This window comes from Barbus barbus, assembly GCF_936440315.1.
Source record: "Barbus barbus genome assembly, chromosome: 12".
Classification (NCBI taxonomy): Eukaryota; Metazoa; Chordata; class Actinopteri; order Cypriniformes; family Cyprinidae; genus Barbus; species Barbus barbus.
In genome coordinates, this window is record NC_136740.1 from 28,509,804 (window position 1) to 28,532,753 (window position 22,950).

The 22,950-nt window shown below is 37.1% G+C and overlaps 1 protein-coding gene across 1 annotated transcript in view; it reads left to right on the forward strand.

The window, feature by feature from the left end:
* The window catches only part of LOC306878010 (thrombospondin type-1 domain-containing protein 7A-like), a 139,767-nt gene that overhangs the window by 37,708 nt on the left and 79,109 nt on the right, over positions 1–22,950 (forward strand). Inside the window, exons 2-3 of the mRNA XM_079430088.1 lie at positions 17,390–18,233; positions 22,644–22,892. Of these exons, the coding sequence (XP_079286214.1) occupies positions 17,390–18,233; positions 22,644–22,892 (1,093 nt within the window). The remainder of the gene's footprint in view (positions 1–17,389; positions 18,234–22,643; positions 22,893–22,950) is intronic.

The following is a 22,950-nucleotide window of genomic DNA, read 5'->3' on the forward strand; positions in this document are numbered from 1 at the left end:
TCTCTCTGACTTCTGTAAAGTTTTATTAGAATTTACAACATAACACTGTAATTCTTAAAATTATAAATTAAAATTATTGTCTACATATTAATGTAGTTAATGTAGACATCGCAAATGATGCATCTCAAAAGAAAAGAAAAAAAATAAATAATGTAAGCAATTTTGTAAAATTATAAGATTCACATTTCTTTTTTTAAATACTCCAAATACTGACCCCATACTGTAAAAAAAAAAAAAAAAAAGTTGGGCAAACTTTAAGGTTTAAGGCAACCAGCTTCAGCAGATTTTTGAGTTTTCTCAAGTTTTTACAACAAAACGTTGAGGAATTTCCTAAAAAATAAGTTGAGAAAACTCACAAATCTGATGAAGCTGGTTGCCTTAAACTTTAAGTTGACTCAACTTTTTTTTTTTTTTTTTATGTATGTGTTATGTATGTGTGTATTATTTCTTAATTATTCCTGCAATTATTTTAATAGGTATTAATTAAACATTTTAATGTAAATATATTAATATTTATTTATTTATTTAGTCATTTAACGGACTATATAGCTATGTATATGTGTATATGTATATGTATATATGTATATGTATTATACTTTCAGTGTTATTTTAGTATCATTGATATATTAATGTTTTTGTTAATATTTTGAATTAAATTTTATTTAATATTTTGTTATTTTATTTTAATAAACTTTTTAGCAATTTTTGTTTGTCATTTTCAATATTCTTTAAATGTCTAGTTTTATTTAATTTGATTTAATCTTAAACTAAATGAAAATGAGAAATATTGCAATGAAATAGTGTATAATATATATATGCATTATAATTAATTTTCTTTCAGTTCATGTTTATTTTAATGAAAATGTTAAGTTTTATTTATAACCTTATCTCCTTTGTGATTAGTTGTCTAAAACATTTCCACATAGAGTGTAATCTAGTCTTATACTGATGTGTTTGTCGAGTGTGCTTTGGGCTTTATTTCCCAGAGGATGCTGTGATCTGTATATACTGTAGACCCCTCTGACCTTAGTGTTTATGTCGGCTCTAATTAGCTTGAGTCCTGCGTGACCTTTGATTAGGCGTTAAACCTCAGCATTTCAGCATTATGGTGGAACGTCAGGAGTTTTAATGAAGAATGGTTTCCGGACATCTGTCAGATAAGCTCTGTAATTACACTAAATTACCCGAAAGTACCTGCTCTGCTTGTTTGTGTTATGGTTGTCCTTAAGAGGTCTTGGGAACGTCTCCTGAGGGAACTCTGTCGTCTTATTTAGGAACCCCAAAGCTGCTTTTACCAGCTGTCATGTGGTCTTTGAGGTGAATAACCTGAGCAGACAGGAGACCTCCATATGCCTGACTGCTTTATCCTTACTTTAACCCCTTAAAGGCACTTCAGGAAGACGTAAATCAGGCTAGCAGGTGAAATGGCCTTATAACAGGTTCTGGAGAAGAGCTAGCCAATGTTCTGTTGGTTTTATTGTGTGTTTTATGTCAAGTGTTCAATCAGACTTGGTTTTCCTCTTGAGCTCTAGGCTGAGGTTGCTTTAAGGTGAACTATTTGCGTCACCAGATGGAATTGGAAAAAATAATGACATTTTCAAACAGCTCGAATGAACAAACTCAATCCACGAGTTGAGCGAGTGTTGCTGTGATGGGATGGTCAGGTAGTAAACAAACTGAACATTGTTTCAAAAACCTCTTACTCATTGCTCTTACACTTTATTTTTTTTTTTTTTTTTTTTTTTTCTAGGAAATTAACCCATGAATGGCTTATTTACAGCTGTCTCTGGATATTCAAATAGGATAACATATTTGAACAATATAGATTTAGATAAATATACAGTGACAATTTTATAAATTACTGCAATATTGGTTATCGGTTAATTATTTTTTACATTTATCACTATATTATGTATTTAATATTGCGCACTTATTTCTGTGTATTTTTACAATTAGTTTACTTTCTGTCCTCTAGACCACACATCAAGCAATCTTTAAAAATACAAGTAATTGTTCAATTTAATCTTTAGCGATTCTCAAAATCAGTATTTATATAGTTATATTTCAATGGTACATTAAATAATTCTAACATATTGATTAAAAGTTTTTTTTTTTTTTAATCTTCATTTATAAACACACACACACTATTGAATAAGTAATTAACTGGTCATATCCCCCAGAATTTATGTGCATCCCTAGTAATTCTTTGCTAATTACCTGAAAATTTTATATATATATATATATATATATATATATATATATATATATATATATATATAATTCCATACATACACACACACATACACACACATACATATATACATGTAAGGGATAATCAACGGCTTGCCGTGCATTAAAATCCTTTAATGCACAGCTAGCCTTTGATTATCCCACTTATTCCATGGTCACTTGCCAAGTTATAGACAAGTTAAAGCTAGTATTGCTCTTTGCAGTGCAATATTTGACCGAATGGGTAAAAATTACAGTTATTTTCGTCACGGTTCGTTAGGTCTAGCATTCTGCCTGCTTCAAATCAGACACAGAGGTGAAATAGTGTGGTAAGACCACATTTATTTGAATGAATTATAGCATGTATTTACATTAATTATCGATCGAGAGAGAGAGAGAGAGAGAGAGATGACATTTGTGTGTAGCCTACCTGCTTGCTGCGTCAGCGCGTCTCTCTCTACAAACAACTAGGCTACTTCAAAAACAGCTATTTTTATCACCTCGTTGCTGGAGAATATAATGTAGCGATCTAGTATCTATCTTTTTATTTTATTAATAAAAATCGCTGGGAAGCATTGACAACAAGTTTATGTGTGTGTGCAGCGCAATCTCTCTCTCTCTCTCTCCGTGTGCAGTGTGCGAGCGAGTGATGCATGTTGGTTAGTGTGAATCAATTAAAGCAGCGCATTAATATGAACGGGGATTAAAATGACTTGGAACTACCTGTGCATTAAACGGATTTACAAAGCATATTAAATGCAAAGTTGACGGGAAGGAATAATTTAGGTAGGTAAAGGTGCACAAGCAACAGGGATGACTGCAAGCTTGAGAATACTGTCAAGCAAAGCTGATTCAAACACTTGTGAGAGCTTCACAAGGAGTAGACTGAAGCTGGAGTCAGTGCATCAAGAGTCACCACGCTCAGACGTCTTCAGGAAAAGGGCTACCAAGCCACTTCTGAACCAGAGACAACGTCAGAAGCGTCTTACCTGGGCTGTGGAGAAAAAGAACTGGACTGTTGCTCAGTGGTCTAAAGTCCTCTTTTCAGATGAAAATAAATTTTGCATTTCAATTAGAAATCAAGGTCCCAGAGTCTGGAGGAAGAGTGGAGAGGCACAGAATCCATGTTGCTTGAAGTCCAGTGTGAAGTTTCCACAGTCAGTGATGATTTGGGCTGCCATGTCATCTGCTGGTGTTGGTCCACTGTGTTTTCTGAAGTCCACAGTCAACGCAGCCATCTACCAGGAGATTTTAGAGCACTTCATGCTTCTTTCTGCTGACAAGCTTTAGGGAGATGCTGATTTCATTTTCCAGCAGGACTTGGCACCTGCCCACACTGCCAAAGGTACCAAAAGCTGGTTTAATGACCATGGTATTACTGTGCTTGATTGGCCAGCAAACTCGCCTGACCTGAGGTATAGAGAATCTATGGGGTATTGTCAAGAGGAAGATGAGAGACACCAGACCCAACAATGCAGATGACCTGAAGGCCGCTATCAAAGCAACCTGGGCTTCCATTACACCTGAGCAGTGCCACAAACTGATCACCTCCATGCCACGCCGCATTGAGGCAGTAATTCATGCAAAAGGAGACCCGACCAAGTATTGAGTGCATAGAAATGAACATACTTTTCAGAAGCCTGACATTTCTTTTTAAAATATACTTTTTATATTGATCTTATGTAATATTCAAATTTTCTGAGACACTGAATTTTGGGTTTTCATTATCCGTAAGCCATAATCATCAAAATTTCAAGAAATAAAGGCTTGAAATATTTCACTCTGTGCAATGAATCTATATAATATATGGGTTTCACTTTCTGAAATGAGTGACAAAAAATATTGACCTTTTTCATGATATAATTTTTTTTTAGATGTACTTGTATAAAAATGTAATATGGCTAAATCGGGTTTGGAAATAAAAGAAAATAAATGTATATTAATTAATAGGTTATTAATAAGTTTAATAAATTCTAAATTTAATGCATGCATTTTGAATGAATTTGACTGCATCCAAATTATAAAAAAATAAATTGCATTTATTTAAAAATGATTAAAAGACGAATAATACAGCTTATTGAATTTGTTTTAAAAAAAATTTTTAACTATGAATGAGTACTTAATATAGCAGGAACCACTTTTTCAAATGTATGTTTTTAAATAAATCCAACATATTTGAGGCTCTAGTTTAGTCGTCATGGGCGGAGATCACTAAAGCTCCACCTTGTCCCGTAGCTGCAGGTCTGTCTGTTATTTAGACACAACATTCTCCCCCAGAGCGTCTTATCACTGTTTATGAGCCAAAGCCACTCACGTTCCAGACCCCAGACTTAATGTCTTTTATCTAAAGGGCACAATGGTCAGGTCTGGCTCATCTGTGGCGGTAAAACCTCTTTTCACTTCCCGAAGGGGAGGCTTCGCATGTCAGATCGCCGCCATCAACAAAGCGCTGCACACAGGCTCTGTATTCATATTTACTGCTGTACGGAGGGGAGCATGGTCCTGCTGTGACTTCTCATCTCTGCCTGTGGGCAAAATAAAGAAAAACAGCATTAAAGTGTTTATGCCTGAAACGAATTAAACTCTAATATTCGTTTTTGCTATTAATGCTTTCTTTTTCCACAAGCTAAGCTGTGGTTGATTCATGTTCCCATCATGGGTCATGCTTCAATTGCACTGCTCGTGTTCCTCCATATTGATCTATAGCCTCAAGAGCAAGAGGGTTTCTTTGTTGTTTTAATGTTTCTTTTTATTGAACATTTCTACTCATCAAAGAGCAAAAATGAGCGTAGATTTTCACCTGCTGAGTATGGATTCATAGCCATGCTGCATAAATGAATTATCCTCAGAGAGCTTTGGCAGAGCCCGGGATTAGACCCCTACTCTTTACGAGAAGTGCCATGGGATTTTTAATGACCACAGAGAGTCAGGACCTCAGTTTAACGTCTCATCCGAAAGATGGTGCTTTTTTTTTTGACAGTATAGTGTCCCCGTCAATATACCGGGGCGTTAGGACCCACACACACCACAGGGTGAGCCCCCCCTGCTGGTCTCACTAACACCTCTTCTGACAGCAACCTAGTTTTCACCGGAGGTCTCCCATCCAGGTACTGACCAGGCTCAACCCTGCTTAGCTTCAGTGGGCAACCAGTCTTGGGCTGCAGGGTGATATAGGTCACTTTTGATATGTGTAATGCCTCCTAGCTGAATAAAAGTGTAATTAATTATAAATACATATATAAGCAGTACAACTGTTTCAACATTGATAATAACAATATTAAATTTTTCTTGAGCAGCAAATCAGCATATTAGAATGATTTCTGAAGGATCATGTGACACTAAAGACTGGAGTAATGATGCTGAAAATTCAGCTTTGCATCACAGGAATAAATTACATTTGACAACATATTCAAATAGAAAATGGTTATTTTAAATCTTAATAATATTTCAGAATATTGCTGTTTTTATTTTATTTTTGGTCAAGTAATTTCCACCTAGGTGAGCAGAAGAGACTTCTTTCATAAACATCAATAAAGCTTAATTATTCCAACCTTTTGACTTGTAGGCTATGTAGACTGGCATAGAAATAATGAAATTCCAATAAAGGTGCAAACAATTGTAGCAGAAAATATATTGACTTGTAATAAGAATTAATTTCTGTCCAAAAGCAGTAAGTACTCAAATAAGTGCACGCGAAGATCTAGTTTGTCAATCACAACACGTCTTTTTCTAGTCAGGCTAGTTTTAGGCTGTGTTTTTCAGTTTTGTTGTAAATGCATCAGAGTGTGGTGTCATCTGAGGCAGAGAGAAATCCAGCAGACACTCTACATCCCCACCTTCAGATCCATCACAACATGTGCTGTAGAACACATTGACTTGTATAAATCTTTCATTGACACTGGAGAGATGTGCTGAGGGTTGGTGCTGCTCGCAGTGTTTACCAGATAAAAACCATATGATTTGCTTGCTGGCCTGAGTATTTCAATCTGATCTTGATTGCTGACAAAAGCAGCACTTATTATAAGTGGTCTGGAATACCGCTTTTATAATGTAGTTCTTGTCTATTGTCTATTCATCAAGTAACCCTAAAAAAAATATTGCGGTTTCCAACACATATTTGCTGCCAGAGTGCCGATCAGGAAATATTGAATGTGAAAAATACAGACTTCCTACTGTAAATTCTCTGGCAGGTGAGTGTTTTTAGGTTTTTGGTGCTGAAAAAATGGCCACAGTGTGAAGACGGCATTCTAACCAGGAGTGATGCAACCGCTTTCATGTGACTAGAAATTTTTTAGACCTCACTGAAAACAAAAATAAGTGCATTTGATGTTTAATGCAGTTATGAGATGTACAGGCGTGAAATGATAGACAATAAGTACAAAATGTCACTCTTTGTGGCTTGTTAGGGCAAAATCTCATGTTAAATGAAGATGGAAGAGATGGCTTTCATAACTTGTAGCATTATGTTTTGCCTTTGGAGCGTCACTATCGGACTGCTCTGGTGGAAATTTACTTTGAAATGTGTAAAAGCCGGGATGTTGAAAGGCTGAAGGCACATGGATGACTGGATTTATCTTCAGAACATCCTAAGAAGTTCACAGTTTGCTTATAAATTTAATGGTCTTTGCCTGGGGTCAGTTTTCTTGCATTTGATTGACTCACTTCTGAAGCGGACTGGAACAGGGACGAATAAACGTATGTATCCTTTTTTTCATTTCGACATGCAAAGAGCAGCTGATCTGGGGAATATATTCATGTAAAGTGACTTGAAAGACATTATCAGAGATGTCTAGTGCAAGTTCAGTGCATTATACAAATCAAGGATTTTTTCTTTTTTTACATTTTGATTAAGGATACTCATGTTTAACTCATGCAGTTTGTTCTAGCATCTCTGATGTAGTGGTTCACTGCACTCAAACGCACATTGTCTTCTGAATGCATCAGACAAAAGCATCACTTCACAGAGCTATTAATGAAGGCCTGCTATTATTCAACAGACTGATCTGAGCACAATTGATCAGAGATTCAGAGCTCAGGAGATTTCAGGGAGTTCTCAGGTGTGGTTCATTTATGCATCAGCTTCAGCTCAGTTGTTTCTCCTAACATTCAGTTTTTTAAAGCAGGATTGAAAAAACAAATGTATGAATTGTTAACAGAGTATGATTATAGAACTATAAAAGAAATGTGAATTGCATATCTATCTGTTGTTCTATCTATCATTCTATGTATCTATTGTTTTATCTATCATCATTCTATGTATTTTTCTATCTGTCGTTCTGTCTGTCTGTGTCTGTCTGTCTGTCTGTCTGTCTGTCTGTCGTTCTGTCTGTCTGTCTGTCTGTCTGTCTGTCTGTCTGTCGTTCTGTCTGTCGTTCTGTCTGTCTGTCTGTCTGTCGTTCTATCTGTCTGTCTGTCTGTCTGTCTGTGTCTGTCTGTCTGTCTGTCGTTCTATCTGTCTGTCTGTCTGTCTGTCTGTCTGTCTGTCTGTCGTTCTATCTGTCTGTCTGTCTGTCTGGTCTGTCTGTCTGTCTGTGTCTGTCTGTCTGTCTGTCTGTCTGTCTGTCTGTCTGTCGTTCTATCTGTCTGTCTGTCTGTCTGTCTGTGTCTGTCTGTCTGTCTGTTGTTCTATCTGTCTGTCTGTCTGTCTGTCTGTCTGTCTGTGTCTGTCTGTCTGTCGTTCTGTCTGTCTGTCTGTCTGTCTGTCTGTCTGTCTGTCTGTCTGTGTCTGTCTTGTCTGTCTGTTGTTCTGTCTGTCTGTCTGTCTGTCTGTCTGTCTGTCTGTCTGTCTGTCTGTCTGTCGTTCTATCTGTCTGTCGTTCTGTCTGTCGTTCTGTCTGTCGTTCTGTCTGTCTGTCTGTGTCTGTCTGTCGTTCTATCTGTCTGTCTGTCTGTCTGTCTGTCTGTCTGTCTGTCTGTCTGTGTCTGTCTTGTCTGTCTGTCTGTCTGTCTGTCGTTCTATCTGTCTGTCTGTCTGTCTGTCTGTCTGTCGTTCTATCTGTCTGTCTGTCTGTCTGTCGTTCTGTCTGTCGTTCTGTCTGTCTGTCATTTTATCTATCGTTCTTCTGTCTGTCATTTTATCTATCTATCTCTGTCCATCCATCCATCCATCGTTCTGTCTGTCATTCTATTGTTTTATCTGTCATGCTACATTATCTGTTATTTGATCTGTCATTCTATTTATCTGTCTGCATCTATCATTCAATCCATTGTTCTGTCTCTATCTATCAATATTGTTCTGTCAATCTATCTGTCTGTCTGTCAGAAACATGTACGACTTCCTGTTTATGATATGTATTATGTCTCCATTCGCCATCTGCTTCCAGCTTCTTCTCTTTGGTGTTTCGCAGAAACACTTGAGATATCAGAGATATAAGAACTCATTTTTTGGTCTCCAGTGGTGCAGTAGGTTATTAACCAGACATGCTTGTTGCATCTCCTGCTTCCAGTAATTGCTAAAATTGCTGAAACATTAATTATATTAATGGTGCTGCAGGTGATTTTAACCATTTCACATTCATTCTCTTTAAAACCCGGCCCTCTCAAACCCAAACACTGCAATGATTGATAGACAGAGAATGTTTCTGATTGAATAAAAAGAGCAAGCCACTCTTCTGTGCACCATTACATTTGCAGCACCATTAAATCCAGGTTATTTTGTTGTTGTTTTTCATCCCTAACCCATCTATCTCTAATACATGATCACACGCATGTTATTAATGGTAAAAGCGGTGATGTATTTTCATCAAATACTTCTCTCTATGAACTGGACTGTGGGTCCGTTTGACTGACAGTCTGAACTGTCTGCACGCTGTTTCCCACACACCTATCAGACGCTGATGGACCAGCACTTTGTCAGCCAGAATTACCTTTTATCATGACAGCTGGCGTCTCCTCCGAGCACAGGAGATAATGATGTGTGAGATACTGATCAATCCTGACCCGCTGCAGGCCTGATCCTCTCTCAATGACCCCAGTGTGGGCAGATGGAAGTACCACCAAAATATTACATCATACTGGTATCACAGAGTTGTTTCTCTGGAGATTCAAGGAAGATTAAAGGGAAGAAAAAAAAATTTGATTTTAATTTAAAAAATCTTTGAAGTTCTGTTATAGCGACACAAAAAATACTTTTTTAAATACATGTTTTTGAAATGGCTTTATTTTCATTTTTAAAGGTTTGTGGAGTCTAGAATCAAGGTGTAATTTCTCAAGACACGTATTTCACAAAACGGCCTGCTGCACCTTTAATTTAGCATATTTTGTCGCTTTTCATGTCACAGCTCTTCACGTTCGCACACCACCACCGTCTCGAAATCCTCTTTCTAAACCTGTGGGGGAGTCAGGAGACATAAAAGTGAAATCTTTTGTTGTTTTCGGTGAAGCCATTGTGTAGGGATTGTGTTTATTCTTGCTTTTCCCAAAGACGATTAGCCTTGGGAAGTGACAGCAGTTCTGCTCCCTCCCACCGTTGGAGGAAGCACGTCACGTAGTCATTAAATCTGTGACATAAATGGAGAAATGTATGCTGTAATATGTCTCTCTGCAGCTCTGTGAACAGTGTTTGCTTATTTGCATTAAATTATAATAGATGTTCATTTTGACTCGGCAGACACCACTGTAGTTCTCTAGTGAGCTACCTTAATGTTTAGTGCCTACATAGACGGCTGCCTTATACAGCATCCTAACTGGAGTGGAACTGCAAAGTGACTGATTTGAAACGCTCTACATGAATAAAGGAGATTCAGATGTTGCACAAATAGCACTCTGGGAAACTCATCTCACAGTGGATTGAAATAGACAGTGACTGCCCAGTTTTTCTTCTTTTTTTCCCATACAGAACTGGTAAATCACCTAAGAGCTCATGATTGGTCTTTCTTGAACAGTTTAGATGCTATTGGTAATTTCTTTTTAAGTAGGTGGGACTTTTACCACCTCTAGAGTCACACTAATATTGAGTGAAATATTCCATTTAAAGTACACAAAATTGTTTTCTGCATTTGTCAAACCCTCTTTTCCCTCAAGTGTTTTAGAATGTGGCCAAATCAAGGTTTCTTTGAAGGCAACATCATTTGCTGCCTTGTGTCTACTGTTCGTGTCAGGCGTGTGCTTATGATACTTTAAAATTATGTCTAGTTAGGCAGCTGAAACAAAGCTGTTGAGAAGTAGTGTTATTTTGGTCACACTTTAATTTGGGGACAGATTCTCACTATTAACTAACTTCTGCCTCAATAAACACCTAATTTGCTGTTTATTAATAGCTAGTAAAGTAGTTAAGATTATGTATGGGGAAAGGGATCTAAAATATGGTCATGCAGAATAAGGCAATAATATGTGCTTTATAAGTAATAGTAATAAACAGCCAATATGCTAGTAATATGCATGCTAACAAGCAACTATAATACTAAGAATTGGTCCTGAAACTACAGCATTTTGAATTGTAGCCTTTTATTTTTATATTTTCAGTTTAATTTTAGTAAAGTTTTGGTAATTTTTATATAAACCTGTCATCCTCTCTCTATCCATCCATCCGTCCGTCCGTCCGTCACTTTATTATGTACACCTTGCTAGTACAGGGTTGGACCGCTGCACATCCATGATGCGAATCTCCCGTTCCACCACATCCCAAAGGTGCTCTATTGGAGTGAGATCTGGTGACTGTGGAGGCCATTTGAGTAAAGTGAACTCATTGTCATGTTCAAGAAACCAGTCTGAGATGATCTGAGCTTTGTGACATGGTGCATTATCCTGCTAGAAGTAGCCATCAGAAAATGGGTACACTGTAGTCATAAAGGGATGGACATGGTCAGCAACAATACTCAGGTAAGCTGTGGCGTTTAAACGATGCTCAATTGGTACTAAGGGGCCCAAAGTGTGCCAAGAAAATATCCCCCACACCACCACCACCAGCCTGAACCATTGAGACGAGGCAGGATGGATCCATGCTTTCATGTTCTTTACGCCAAATTCTGACCCTACCATCTGAATGTCGCAGAAGAAATCAAGACTCATCAGACCAGGCAACGTTTTTCCAATCTTCTATTGTCCAATTTTGGTGAGCCTGTGCGAATTGTAGCCTCCGTTTCCTGTTCTTGGCTGACAGGAGCGGCACCCGGTGTGGTCTTCTGCTGCTGGCATAGATTCAACTACTTAAAGTCTACTTAAAGTCTTAAAGTCTACTTAAGTCTACAACTACTTAAAGTCAAATGGATACCTGGACAATTTTCAGTCTGGTTTCCGAGCACATCACAGCACAGAGACAGCACTCATTAAGATAATAAATGATATTCGCGTCAATTCTGATTCTGGCAAAATATCAGTGCTGGTACTACTAGATCTTAGTGCTGCGTTTGACACTGTCGATCATAACATACTTTTAGAGAGACTGGAAAACTGGGTCGGGCTTTCTGGGATGGCACTCAAATGGTTCAGGTCATACTTAGAAGGGAGAGGTTATTATGTGAGTATAGGAGAGCATAAGTCTAAGTGGACGGCCATGACATGTGGAGTCCCACAAGGCTCAATTCTTGCACCGCTCTTGTTTAACCTGTATATGCTCCCACTAAGTCAGATAATGAGGAAGAACCAAATTGCCTATCACAGCTATGCTGATGATACTCAGATTTACCTAGCCTTATCTCCAAATGACTACAGCCCCATTGACTCCCTCTGCCAATGCATTGATGAAATTAACAGTTGGATGTGCCAGAACTTTCTTCAGTTAAACAAGGAGAAAACTGAAGTCATTGCATTTGGAAACAAAGATGAAGTTCTCAAGGTGAATGCATACCTTGACTCTAGGGGTCAAACAACTAAAAATCAAGTCAGAAATCTTGGGGTGATTCTGGAGACAGACCTTAGTTTCAGTAGTCATGTCAAAGCAATAACTAAATCAGCATACTATCATCTCAAAAATATTGCAAGAATTAGATGTTTTGTCTCCAATCAAGACTTGGAGAAACTTGTTCATGCCTTTATCACCAGCAGGGTGGATTACTGTAATGGTCTCCTCACCGGCCTTCCCAAGAAGACCATTAGACAACTGCAGCTCATCCAGAACGCTGCTGCCAGGATTCTGACTAGAACCAGAAAATCTGAGCATATCACACCAGTCCTCAGGTCCTTACACTGGCTTCCAGTTACATTTAGGATTGATTTTAAAGTACTTTTACTCGTTTATAAGTCACTCAATGGCCTAGGACCTAAATATATTGCTGATATGCTCACTGAATATAAACCAAACAGACCACTCAGATCATTAGGATCGAGTCAGTTAGAAATACCAAGGGTTCACACAAAACAAGGGGAGTCTGCTTTTAGCTATTATGCGGCCCGCAGCTGGAACCAGCTTCCAGAAGAGATCAGATGTGCTAAAACATTAGCAACATTTAAATCAAGACTCAAAACTCACCTGTTTAACTGTGCATTTGAATGAGCACTGTGCTGTATGTCCGAACTGACTGCAATACATTTTATGTATAATCATTTTCTTTAAATTTATTTTAAATCATTTTAAAATTCCTTGTTTTTATTATTCTTATTTCCATGTTTTTATTGATTTTAATGTCTATTTCACTTTCTTTTATGTAAAGCACTTTGAATTACCACTGTGTATGAAATGTGCTATATAAATAAACTTGCCTTGCCTTGCTGTAGCCCATCTGCTTCAGGGTTCGACGTGTTGTGCGTTCAGAGATGGTTTTCTGCATTCCTTGGTTGTAACGAGTGGTTATTTGAGTTACTATTGCCTTTCTATCATCTCTAACCAGTCTGCCCATTCTCCTCTGACCTCTGACATCAACAAGGCATTTTCGTCCACACAACTGCCGCTCACTGGATATTTTCTCTTTTGCGGACCATTCTCTGTAAACCCTAGAGATGGTTGTGCATGAAAATCCCAGTAGATCAGCAGTTTTTGAAATACTCAGACCAGCCCGTCTGGCACCAACAACCATTTCACATTCAAAGTCACTTAAATCCCCTTTCTTCCCCATTCTGATGCTCGGTTTGAACTTCAGCAAGCAGTCTTCACCACATATAGATGCCTAAATGCATTGAGTTGCTGCCATGTGATTGGCTGATTAGCAATTTGTGTTACCAAGCAATTGAACCGGTGTACCTAATATAGTGGCTGGTGTGTGTGTGTGTGTGTGTGTGTGTATGTATATATATATATATATATATATTAGTGCTGTCAAACGATTAATTTGCGATAGATTAATTTATATAAATATTTTTAATATACAAACGTAACATAATTTTATGTCAAAAATATTTAAGAAGAATCTCTCTATGTATTCCCCTATTGTAAGTCGCTTTGGATAAAAGCGTCTGCAAAATGACTAAATGTAATGTAAATATATACATGCATGTGTGTATATTTATATATACATAATAAATATACACAGTACACACACACATTATGTAAACAAAAACATTTATTTTGGATGTGATTAATCGTGATTAATCGTTTGACAGCACTAATATATAAAATATATACATACACCCACATACACTCACCTAAAGGATTATTAGGAACACCTGTTCAATTTATCATTAATGCAATTATCTAATCAACCAATCACATGGCAGTTGCTTCAATGCATTTAGGGGTGTGGTCCTGGTCAAGACAATCTCCTGAACTCCAAACTGAATGTCAGAATGGGAAAGAAAGGTGATTTAAGCAATTTTGAGCGTGGCATGGTTGTTGGTGCCAAACGGGCCGGTCTGAGTATTTCACAATCTGCTCAGTTACTGGGATTTTCACGCACAACCATTTCTAGGGTTTACAAAGAATGGTGTGAAAAGGGAAAAACATCCAGTATGCGGCAGTCCTGTGGGCGAAAATGCCTTGTTGATGCTAGAGGTCAGAGGAGAATGGGCCAACTGATTCAAGCTGATAGAAGAGCAACTTTGACTGAAATAACCACTCGTTACAACCGAGGTATGCAGCAAAGCATTTGTGAAGCCACAACATGCACAACCTTGAGGCGGATGGGCTACAACAGCAGAAGACCCCACCGGGTACCACTCATCTCCACTACAAATAGGAAAAAGAGGCTACAATTTGCACGAGTTCACCAAAATTGGACGGTTGAAGACTGGAAAAATGTTGCCTGGTCTGATGAGTCTCGATTTCTGTTCATTCAGATGGTAGAGTCAGAATTTGGCGTAAACAGAATGAGAACATGGATCCATCATGCCTTGTTACCACTGTGCAGGCTGGTGGTGGTGGTGTAATGGTGTGGGGGATGTTTTCTTGGCACACTTTAGGCCCCTTAGTGCCAATTGGGCATCGTTTAAATGCCACGGCCTACCTGAGCATTGTTTCTGACCATGTCCATCCCTTTATGACCACCATGTACCCATCCTCTGATGGCTACTTGCAGCAGGATAATGCACCATGTCACAAAGCTCGAATCATTTCAAATTGGTTTCTTGAACATGACAATGAGTTCACTGTACTAAAATGGCCCCCACAGTCACCAGATCTCAACCCAATAGAGCATCTTTGGGATGTGGTGGAACGGGAGCTTCGTGCCCTGGATGTGCATCCCACAAATCTCCATCAACTGCAAGATGCTATCCTATCAATATGGGCCAACATTTCTAAAGAATGCTTTCAGCACCTTGTTGAATCAATGCCACGTAGAATTAAGGCAGTTCTGAAGGCGAAAGGGGGTCAAACACAGTATTAGTATGGTGCTCCTAATAATCCTTTAGGTGAGTGTATATACACGTCATCTTGTTTGTGATTTGTGTGATATACACTACTGTTCAAACTTTTTTTAGGATTTGAAACAAAGCTATTGTAAAGCAGTTTTATTTTAGTATTATTTATACATTGTTTTTTTTTATTTCTTTATTTGTTTAGTTTAGTTTAATTTTGCTATGTGTTTCTGCCATATTATTATTATTATTATTATTATTATTATTATTATTATATATTTTTTTTTTTTTTCAGTTTTAATAATTTTAGAGCTTTATTTATTTCAGTTAGTTTTTTCAAGTTTTATTTCAACTTTATTTATTTTTAGTTTTAGTTAACAATAACATCACTGTCATGGCATTCTCTTTGCCTTTCAAAGCCGTAATGAAGCATAGTGACCTGCAAAGTGTAAACAGCCTGGCCGCCCACCCTCTTCATCAAATGATATTAATTAGAACTAGTGAGTGGGTGGAATGAGTGGTTAGTCAATTGGTCTTATGATATAATGTTATCAGTGATGTTTGTGAAGCTACTCGTCTTTTTTCCCCCATTATTATTTTTTAAATGAAAACGAATGGTCCTTCAAGTTGCGTTAAGGAGATGTGCTATTACGTTTGGTAATAAGCAGACTTACTAATTTCATCTGACAGGTGATAAAACTGGAAAAAAAAAAGGACCAGAATATCGGACTTGGGTCAGTAAGTAGCCTCCAACATCGCAGCAACAATCAAATGCATATCAATACACTGGTGTCAAATGGCAATAAAAAATGGCAAAATTTTGTCAAATACTTTTTATACTATGCTTTACAAAAACATTTCCCCTGCTCTTGTTTAACACGATGAGGCCCGAAGGGCCACCTTTCGATCAAGAACCTTCTGAGATTTAGCCTCATTACATGGACCACTATTTATCATGCAGGAGGGGCTGAATGTGAGATGGAAACTCAGTTATGGTGACACAGCTAATGTAATACAGTGAAAATGAATGGTAATAAAGCCTCATTTTCTAATGTGGCTGTGAGATTGAGCCCCTGAAGCACAATCACAGTCCTTGTTGTCTTTACAGATCTCTATTTGTCATGCTTTGCTGTCTGCATTCGCTGGATTCTTTGTTTAAGCTGCTTTTGTTAAACCACTGATTCTTGAGCCTGTACAATATGCTATGTATGCTTGCATTTCATTTATTATTACGGGAGTAAAACTGGTAATTAGTCACAACTGTCATAAAAAGGAATAAAAAAAGCTTTTGGAGATGAAATGAATTTAATGACCCTTTAATTGCAGTAAGTATCCCCCCCCCCACCCCCCAACTGTGGTTATCATGATAAAATAAAGAGAATCATTGTACGAAAAAAAAAAAACTGTAATTATTCAGAAACTCACTAATAGACATACCTATTTTTACTGATACATCAGTTCTTAGCTATTTTCTCTAATAAGGTTAAATAAAGTTAATAGTTAAACCTGGGAATTTTCAAGATGTTTAACATGTTGAAAAGATCATTTTGTGATGCATAACCTTTTATTTTTCAGTTTTGTAGCCTGTTTTGCATGTCATTGGTTTTATATTTCATGTTTTGCCTGATGTTTAGCATTTATTCATACTCTGTTTATGTTTGGCAACAATTTGTTGCATTTGATGTGATCCCAAAATTAGACCCCATGAGGTTCTTGTAGCTTCTTCTGTTCCCGTTCTCTATTTAGAGTTTGACGCTGCCAGTAGTACAAAGCAGCAGGTACTGAGCGGTGATTAACTCGTTTTGACTGCCTAATTGCTCACAGCCAAATATTTAATTAGGCCAACATTATCACCTTAAGGATCAGTCAGGTACAAAAGTGAACCTATTCAAATTTCAAAGAGTGTAAACCTGACACCGTGGCTCTGTTCCAGCACTTAGTAGGCCTCGCCTCGCTGTTTTGTTGCCTATAGACGGTTGCTTTCTGAGGCAGCATCCAAACTGGGTTTGGTGTCTCATAAGAGAATTTGGAATGTCACACATAGGCAGCAACTCACAAATAGCACTTCACAAAAGAGTTTGCATGCTGCAGTTTAATTAGCTTTAAAAGTATAGCGCACACAAATATTTTGTATTAAATATTTGTCATTTTAGTTTCCTAATTTTAAAATTATTTATTTCAATTTAAATCTTTAATTTTAAATCTGATCACCTAAGTTTGGGCTCCATGGAAGTTTGTTTCTGTCAATAAATAAATAAGGTAATTGCAATGTTTTATCTTTAGAATTGTGAATTTATTTCTCACAGTTCTGAGAAAGAGTCAGAATTAAGAGATCTAAACTCAAAAATGTAAGAAAAAACTCAGAATTGTGAGTTGTTACCTTCTTTCATTGTGGCATAAACGAGCTTCCATACTTTCCATTCTAAAAGTATCTTATTAGTCAGCATCGTTATGATGCATTTTCTCTGGGACTAACTGGTGTGTTTTTTTCCAGGTCCGTGGGGCAGATGTATGGGCAGCGAGTGCGGTCCAGGAGGCAGTCAGAGTCGGGCGGTGTGGTGCGCTCATGTGGAAGGCTGGACCACCCTTCACACCAACTGCCTTCAGTCCACGCGGCCGGCCAACCAACAGAGCTGCTTCCGCGTCTGCGACTGGCATAAGGACCTGTACGACTGGCGGTTGGGCACGTGGAACCAGTGCGTTCCCATATCACTGCGCACCGGCCGCACGGCCGTTTGCCTGCAGGGCGAAGAGGGCATCCAGACACGGGAGGTGAACTGTGTGCTCAAGGCAGACGGCTCAGCTGCGGACCACGCCATCTGTGAGTACTTGGAGCCCAAACCCCGGCAGGAACAGGCCTGTTTAATTCCTTGCCCTCAAGACTGTGTGGTGACCGAGTTCACCCCGTGGACCACGTGCTCCAAGACCTGTGGGCTGGGCCTGCAGAACCGCGTGCGCTCCATCGCGGCGCCGCCGCTGTTCGGTGGGCTTCCTTGCCCCAATCTGACGGAGTTCCAGACATGTGTGCCGAGGGCCTGCGAGGGCAGAGAGATGGTGTTCAGTCTGAAAGTGGGCGGATGGAGCGAGTGCAAGCTGCCTTCTTTACCGTCACCTCCGACCTCCTCTGCCGCTCCCTCGCGCACTGCCCGCCAAGCCCGCCGGCGGAAAGCCAAAGAGAGGAAAGGGAACCGAGACCCGGAGATGCGCGAGCTCATCAAGAGCAAAAGGAACCGCAACAGGCTGAATCGACTAGAGGATGACCTCTGGAATATGGAAATAGGCTACCAGTCTCGACAAGTGGTGTGTGTGCATCGAAACGGAAGCACGGTGTCACTCAGGTTAGTGGATTTTCCCATTAGAACCGTATTCATTTTACATAAATAACAATGAGGTTGTGAGGGGTGGAAGAGTGATCAGTGTACTGTGTTACCAAGTAACTAATTTTCACAAACCTTGTTTCTGGATTTTTTTACCCACTGGAAAGTGCAATGTTTTATCATAAACAATAGTTAAAAAGTGAACACAGTTAACAAAACAGCCTCATATTTGTTGACGGGTCAATGACTAGATTATTTTTTTGTCCTATTTATTCATTTGTTAAATACTTTACTATGCAATCTGTACAGTGATTTGGATGTTTATGAATGAACAAATCATTACATTAATATTGATATATTTCATTAATTATATTAATAATGATTAACATGCATATTCATTTATTTAAAAATACATTATTTTTAATTTTGCAATTTGTGCAATGACTTGGATACACCTCTTTTGTGACGAGCATGTTTTTCATATTGGATTTATTAAAATTAATTTTAATGTTTTCTTTTCATTAGTTCAGGTTGTAAAATGTCTTGTGGTGCAACTCTACAAAAATGTGATATTTATAAATAATAAATGTAATTCAATATTAATTCATATGAATTAATTAATAGTAATCTTTATTAATTATTATTATTAATTGCAACGCCCCAAATACTCTTCTTTAAAAATAGATTTTTAGTTATTATAATTAATTGATGATTATTTGATGTGCACACTCACATGTATTCAAGGTGTAAGAAAAATATTACCCTCACATTTATGTCTTACTTTATGTACTTAAATGTGCTTATATTATACTTGAGGCTTTCTCAATCTACAGTTAATATGAAAAAACCCTGGTAAAAAAGAGACTCTCTTACGCATTAGTTTCTCCTGAGCCGCATCTCTTTTGTTGTAGCGCTAATGGTTGTCAGGCTAATAGCGGTTAAATGAGTCTGAAAACTAGGGATCCCGGCGTATTTCTGCACTCCGTCAGCCGCTGACAGTAAGAGGATGGCGGCTGCGTGACTCGTCTGGGTCTCCGCTGTGCTGTCAAAGCACTCCCACGCTTGATGTCTATTTTCAACTGTAGAAATGACAACTGTATATTCCCCAGCAGCAGATTGTGTGGCACGGCAGGAATCTGTGCCAGCACTTTCCACCGAGTATTAAATGATGTTCAAGAGTTTTGTAGTTATTTAAAAAGTTTTGGCGCAGCCTTCTAGTCGGTGTATCTCAGGTGTACAGTGTTTGGCCTTTGATATGCCTTCGAGCTCTGGAACATGGGAACAGTTGAAAGGCAAGCATTCAGAGCGTTTCAGCCTGAGGAATCTGCAGGTAAAGTTAAGTTTATGGAAATAGTTCAATAGGCAACATCAAGGTTAAAGCAATCCAGCAAAGTCCCATATAATACACAAAGTCACATACACCATTAAAAAAAATTGGGATCATTTTTGAAACATTTTAAAGTCATTTATGCTCATCAAGGCTGTTTATTTTATTAAAAATGAAGTAAAAACATTTAATATTATTATAAATTAGTTTTTAATGTACTTTATTTCTGTGATTCTACGCAGATTTGTCTTCAGTGTCACATGATCCTTCAGAAATCATTCTAATATGCTGCTCAAGAAACATTTCTTATTATTATCAATGTTGAAAAAAGTAGTTTTGCTTGCTATTTTTGTGGAAACAATATTTTATTTTTTGGATTCTTTTTTTTTTTTTTTTTTGTAATGTTATAAATGTTACTTTTTTTACAATTTAATGCATCCTTGCTAAATAAAATTATTAATTTCTTGAAAAAAAAATCTCACTGACCCCAAACTTTTGAACGGTAATGTGTAGGCCTATATATATGTAATGTATGGAATTGCAAAAAATACCATCGTACCTCCAGGAGAATAAATATTAATCTTTAACTTGTTTCTCTTTGCTCCTGAAACATTCATAGCTGTTTTGTTTCTTCAAGAAAGTGAGAAATACGTTTTTCTGAAGCACGTAGACCATCACAAACAAACTGCTCATACCATTCTTATTCTGTTTCATTGCTTTGCTTTTGTCATTGTAGTAAAGCCAGCAGTACTTAGTGTAATATTTTGCCAGACATCTCATCTGTTGCTAGTTCTTTGTGTTTGTGGCTTGCTTTACACAAGCGCTCGAAAACCAAAGACTGTAAATCATATACCATTTCTCAGTGTTATGCATACAATAGCATTGTTTAATTGAGCATTTCCTGCTAATTTTATTTAGGATTTGATGGACTTCTTCATAATGCTCCTGTTGGCGCACCGAGGCTCTCCTGAATTCCCACAATTGAGTTATTCTTACATTAAAGGAGAAACATCATTCTCATTTAAATGGAAATGATGGTGTCCTCATTCCATCAAGCTGCTGTGAACAACAACTCACCAAAAATGTGCAACACAGTGCATGAAAACAATGCATGTTAGTAATATTTGGAAGTTTGAGGTACAGCAAAGCATATTTCAGCAGAACAATAGGAAAAAGTCAAATCCGCCCTAAAAATTTTTCTTGTTGATTATCCTGATATATACATCACATTATGGAAGTTATGGAAACTTTTTTCATGTTTAATTTAAACTTCTTTAGCAAACATGGCATTGATAGTATATGTGTGATTTATTTCCGTTAATCCGTTCCAATTGTCAATTTTTTTATAATTTAATAAATACCATAAAGTTAATGTTAATATTAATATTTATTTATATAATTAATATTTATTAATGTATTAATAAACATCACTGTTATGTATTATTAATATCACCATAATTAATTATCATAAATAAATAAATACAAATTATAAATTCCATTTAAAAAATCTCAGAGCAGAGATCTGTTTTTCTTATATTACAACAAGAGTTTTAAAATATAAATGTATTTTAAAATCTATTTAAAAAAAATATTTTAAAAACTTTTTAAAAATGTTTGTAAAATATATTTTAATTGATATAATTCAAAAATATATATTAAGTGTTAAATATTTTGTAAAATATTGTATATAAATATATATTTTTTAAATATTTAAAAATATATTTTTAAAAATAGTTATTGATTTCAGGCATGCCTAGTTACACTGGTGAATATAAATGAACACTTTGAGGAAAAAAAAAAACTGTCAATGGGTCAATATTGTACTTTTAAAGTGACCATTTTGTAATTTATTTTTATCTTTCTTTCTTGGGTTGGTTAATTAATTTAATTTTGCCCAGCGCTAGTCACAATCTTGATAATAGCCCCATTTATTTTATGGCACACACTCGCTATTCCATCAACAGACTTGCATGCTCTCTATTTTTGCCAAATACAGTTTACCTATGGCTACTATTGGTTTTAATATCTCAGGAGGAGTTATTGTGCTGCAATATGGTGTCATTATGTTGCCAGATTTTTAAATGGTTTCGAGACATCTTAATCTGGGTTTAAAGTGGGTGGAAAAGAGTGCCAGCTTTGAAGTTTATGTGTTTAAGAGTCCGTGCTGCCCTGAGGTGAGTTTGGCAGCCGCGGAACCTAAATGAGCGGTTGCTAAATGAAGCTGCTCTGGAAAGGAAGCAGCCTGTAATTAGCTGTAATAGCTCGTCAGCTGCATTGCCTACAGAGAAAATAAGAGACTAAGAGAAATCGCTGCATTCACATTGCTCAGCATTAAGTTACTGGCCACTGAAACAATTACAAAAGCTGTTCAGCTGCGATTTGAGTTTGTTACCAGAAGCATGTGATTTAAAGTATTAAAAAACAAAATACTGCGGTGATATACTGTAATGTGACGGTATCAGGGGTTCACAGCTGTTTATTTGTTAGTTGAGCCCCTGGAATTTTTATTTAATTTTAATTTAATTTTATTTTATTTATTTTATTAATGTTTGCCCAGACACAATGTTCTAATAAATAAATATGATGAAAATAAAAATAAATATTGGTCATATTTATTTAATTTGATCGAATTTTGTAATTATTTGTTTACATTGCAAACATCTACTTTTAAAATATTTTATTATGAATTAAAAAAACATTTGTATATTATAATATTTATGTTTGTCATTTAATTTGGTATCATTCTTACATAACACTGTCATAAATATTTCTACTCTAAGAAACAAATATTTCAACAAATATTTTTCAGCATTTCGTTTTTTTTATATCATTGTTATACTGTTATGGAATTTATTATTTTTTATATACTGTATATATATATAATTTTATTTTATTTATTTATTTTTTTTTGGTTAAAGTTTTAGTAATTTTGTGTCTTTTTTAAAATGTCTGTAGTTTTTATTAAATTTGTGTTTGTTTTAGATTGTTTATTTAGTTTTAGTTATTTTAATACTTCAACTGAACTAAAAAAAACTTGATAACTGTAAAATCGTTATGTTGTCATGTTGACTGACCAGTCCTTCTACTAATCTGTCCTGTATCAGCCAGTGTCCCCACTGGAGTCTGCCGGAGACGTACCAGTCCTGCCTGATACCCAAAGACTGTGTGGTCAGTGACTGGAGCTCGTGGGGCTCCTGCTCAAAGACCTGCTCGGACCCCAGTGTTCCTCAGGGCTCCCGCTCCCGCAGCAGACAGTTGATACAGCTTCCTACCGGAGGAGGGTCCGAGTGTCCCCAGCTGGAGGAGAGCCAGGCCTGTGAACCTGAAGGGGACGGGGTGCCGCCCTGTGCTGCGTAAGTACCACAGACATGCTGCTTTCTCACTACATTATATATTTGTTCATCATGTATG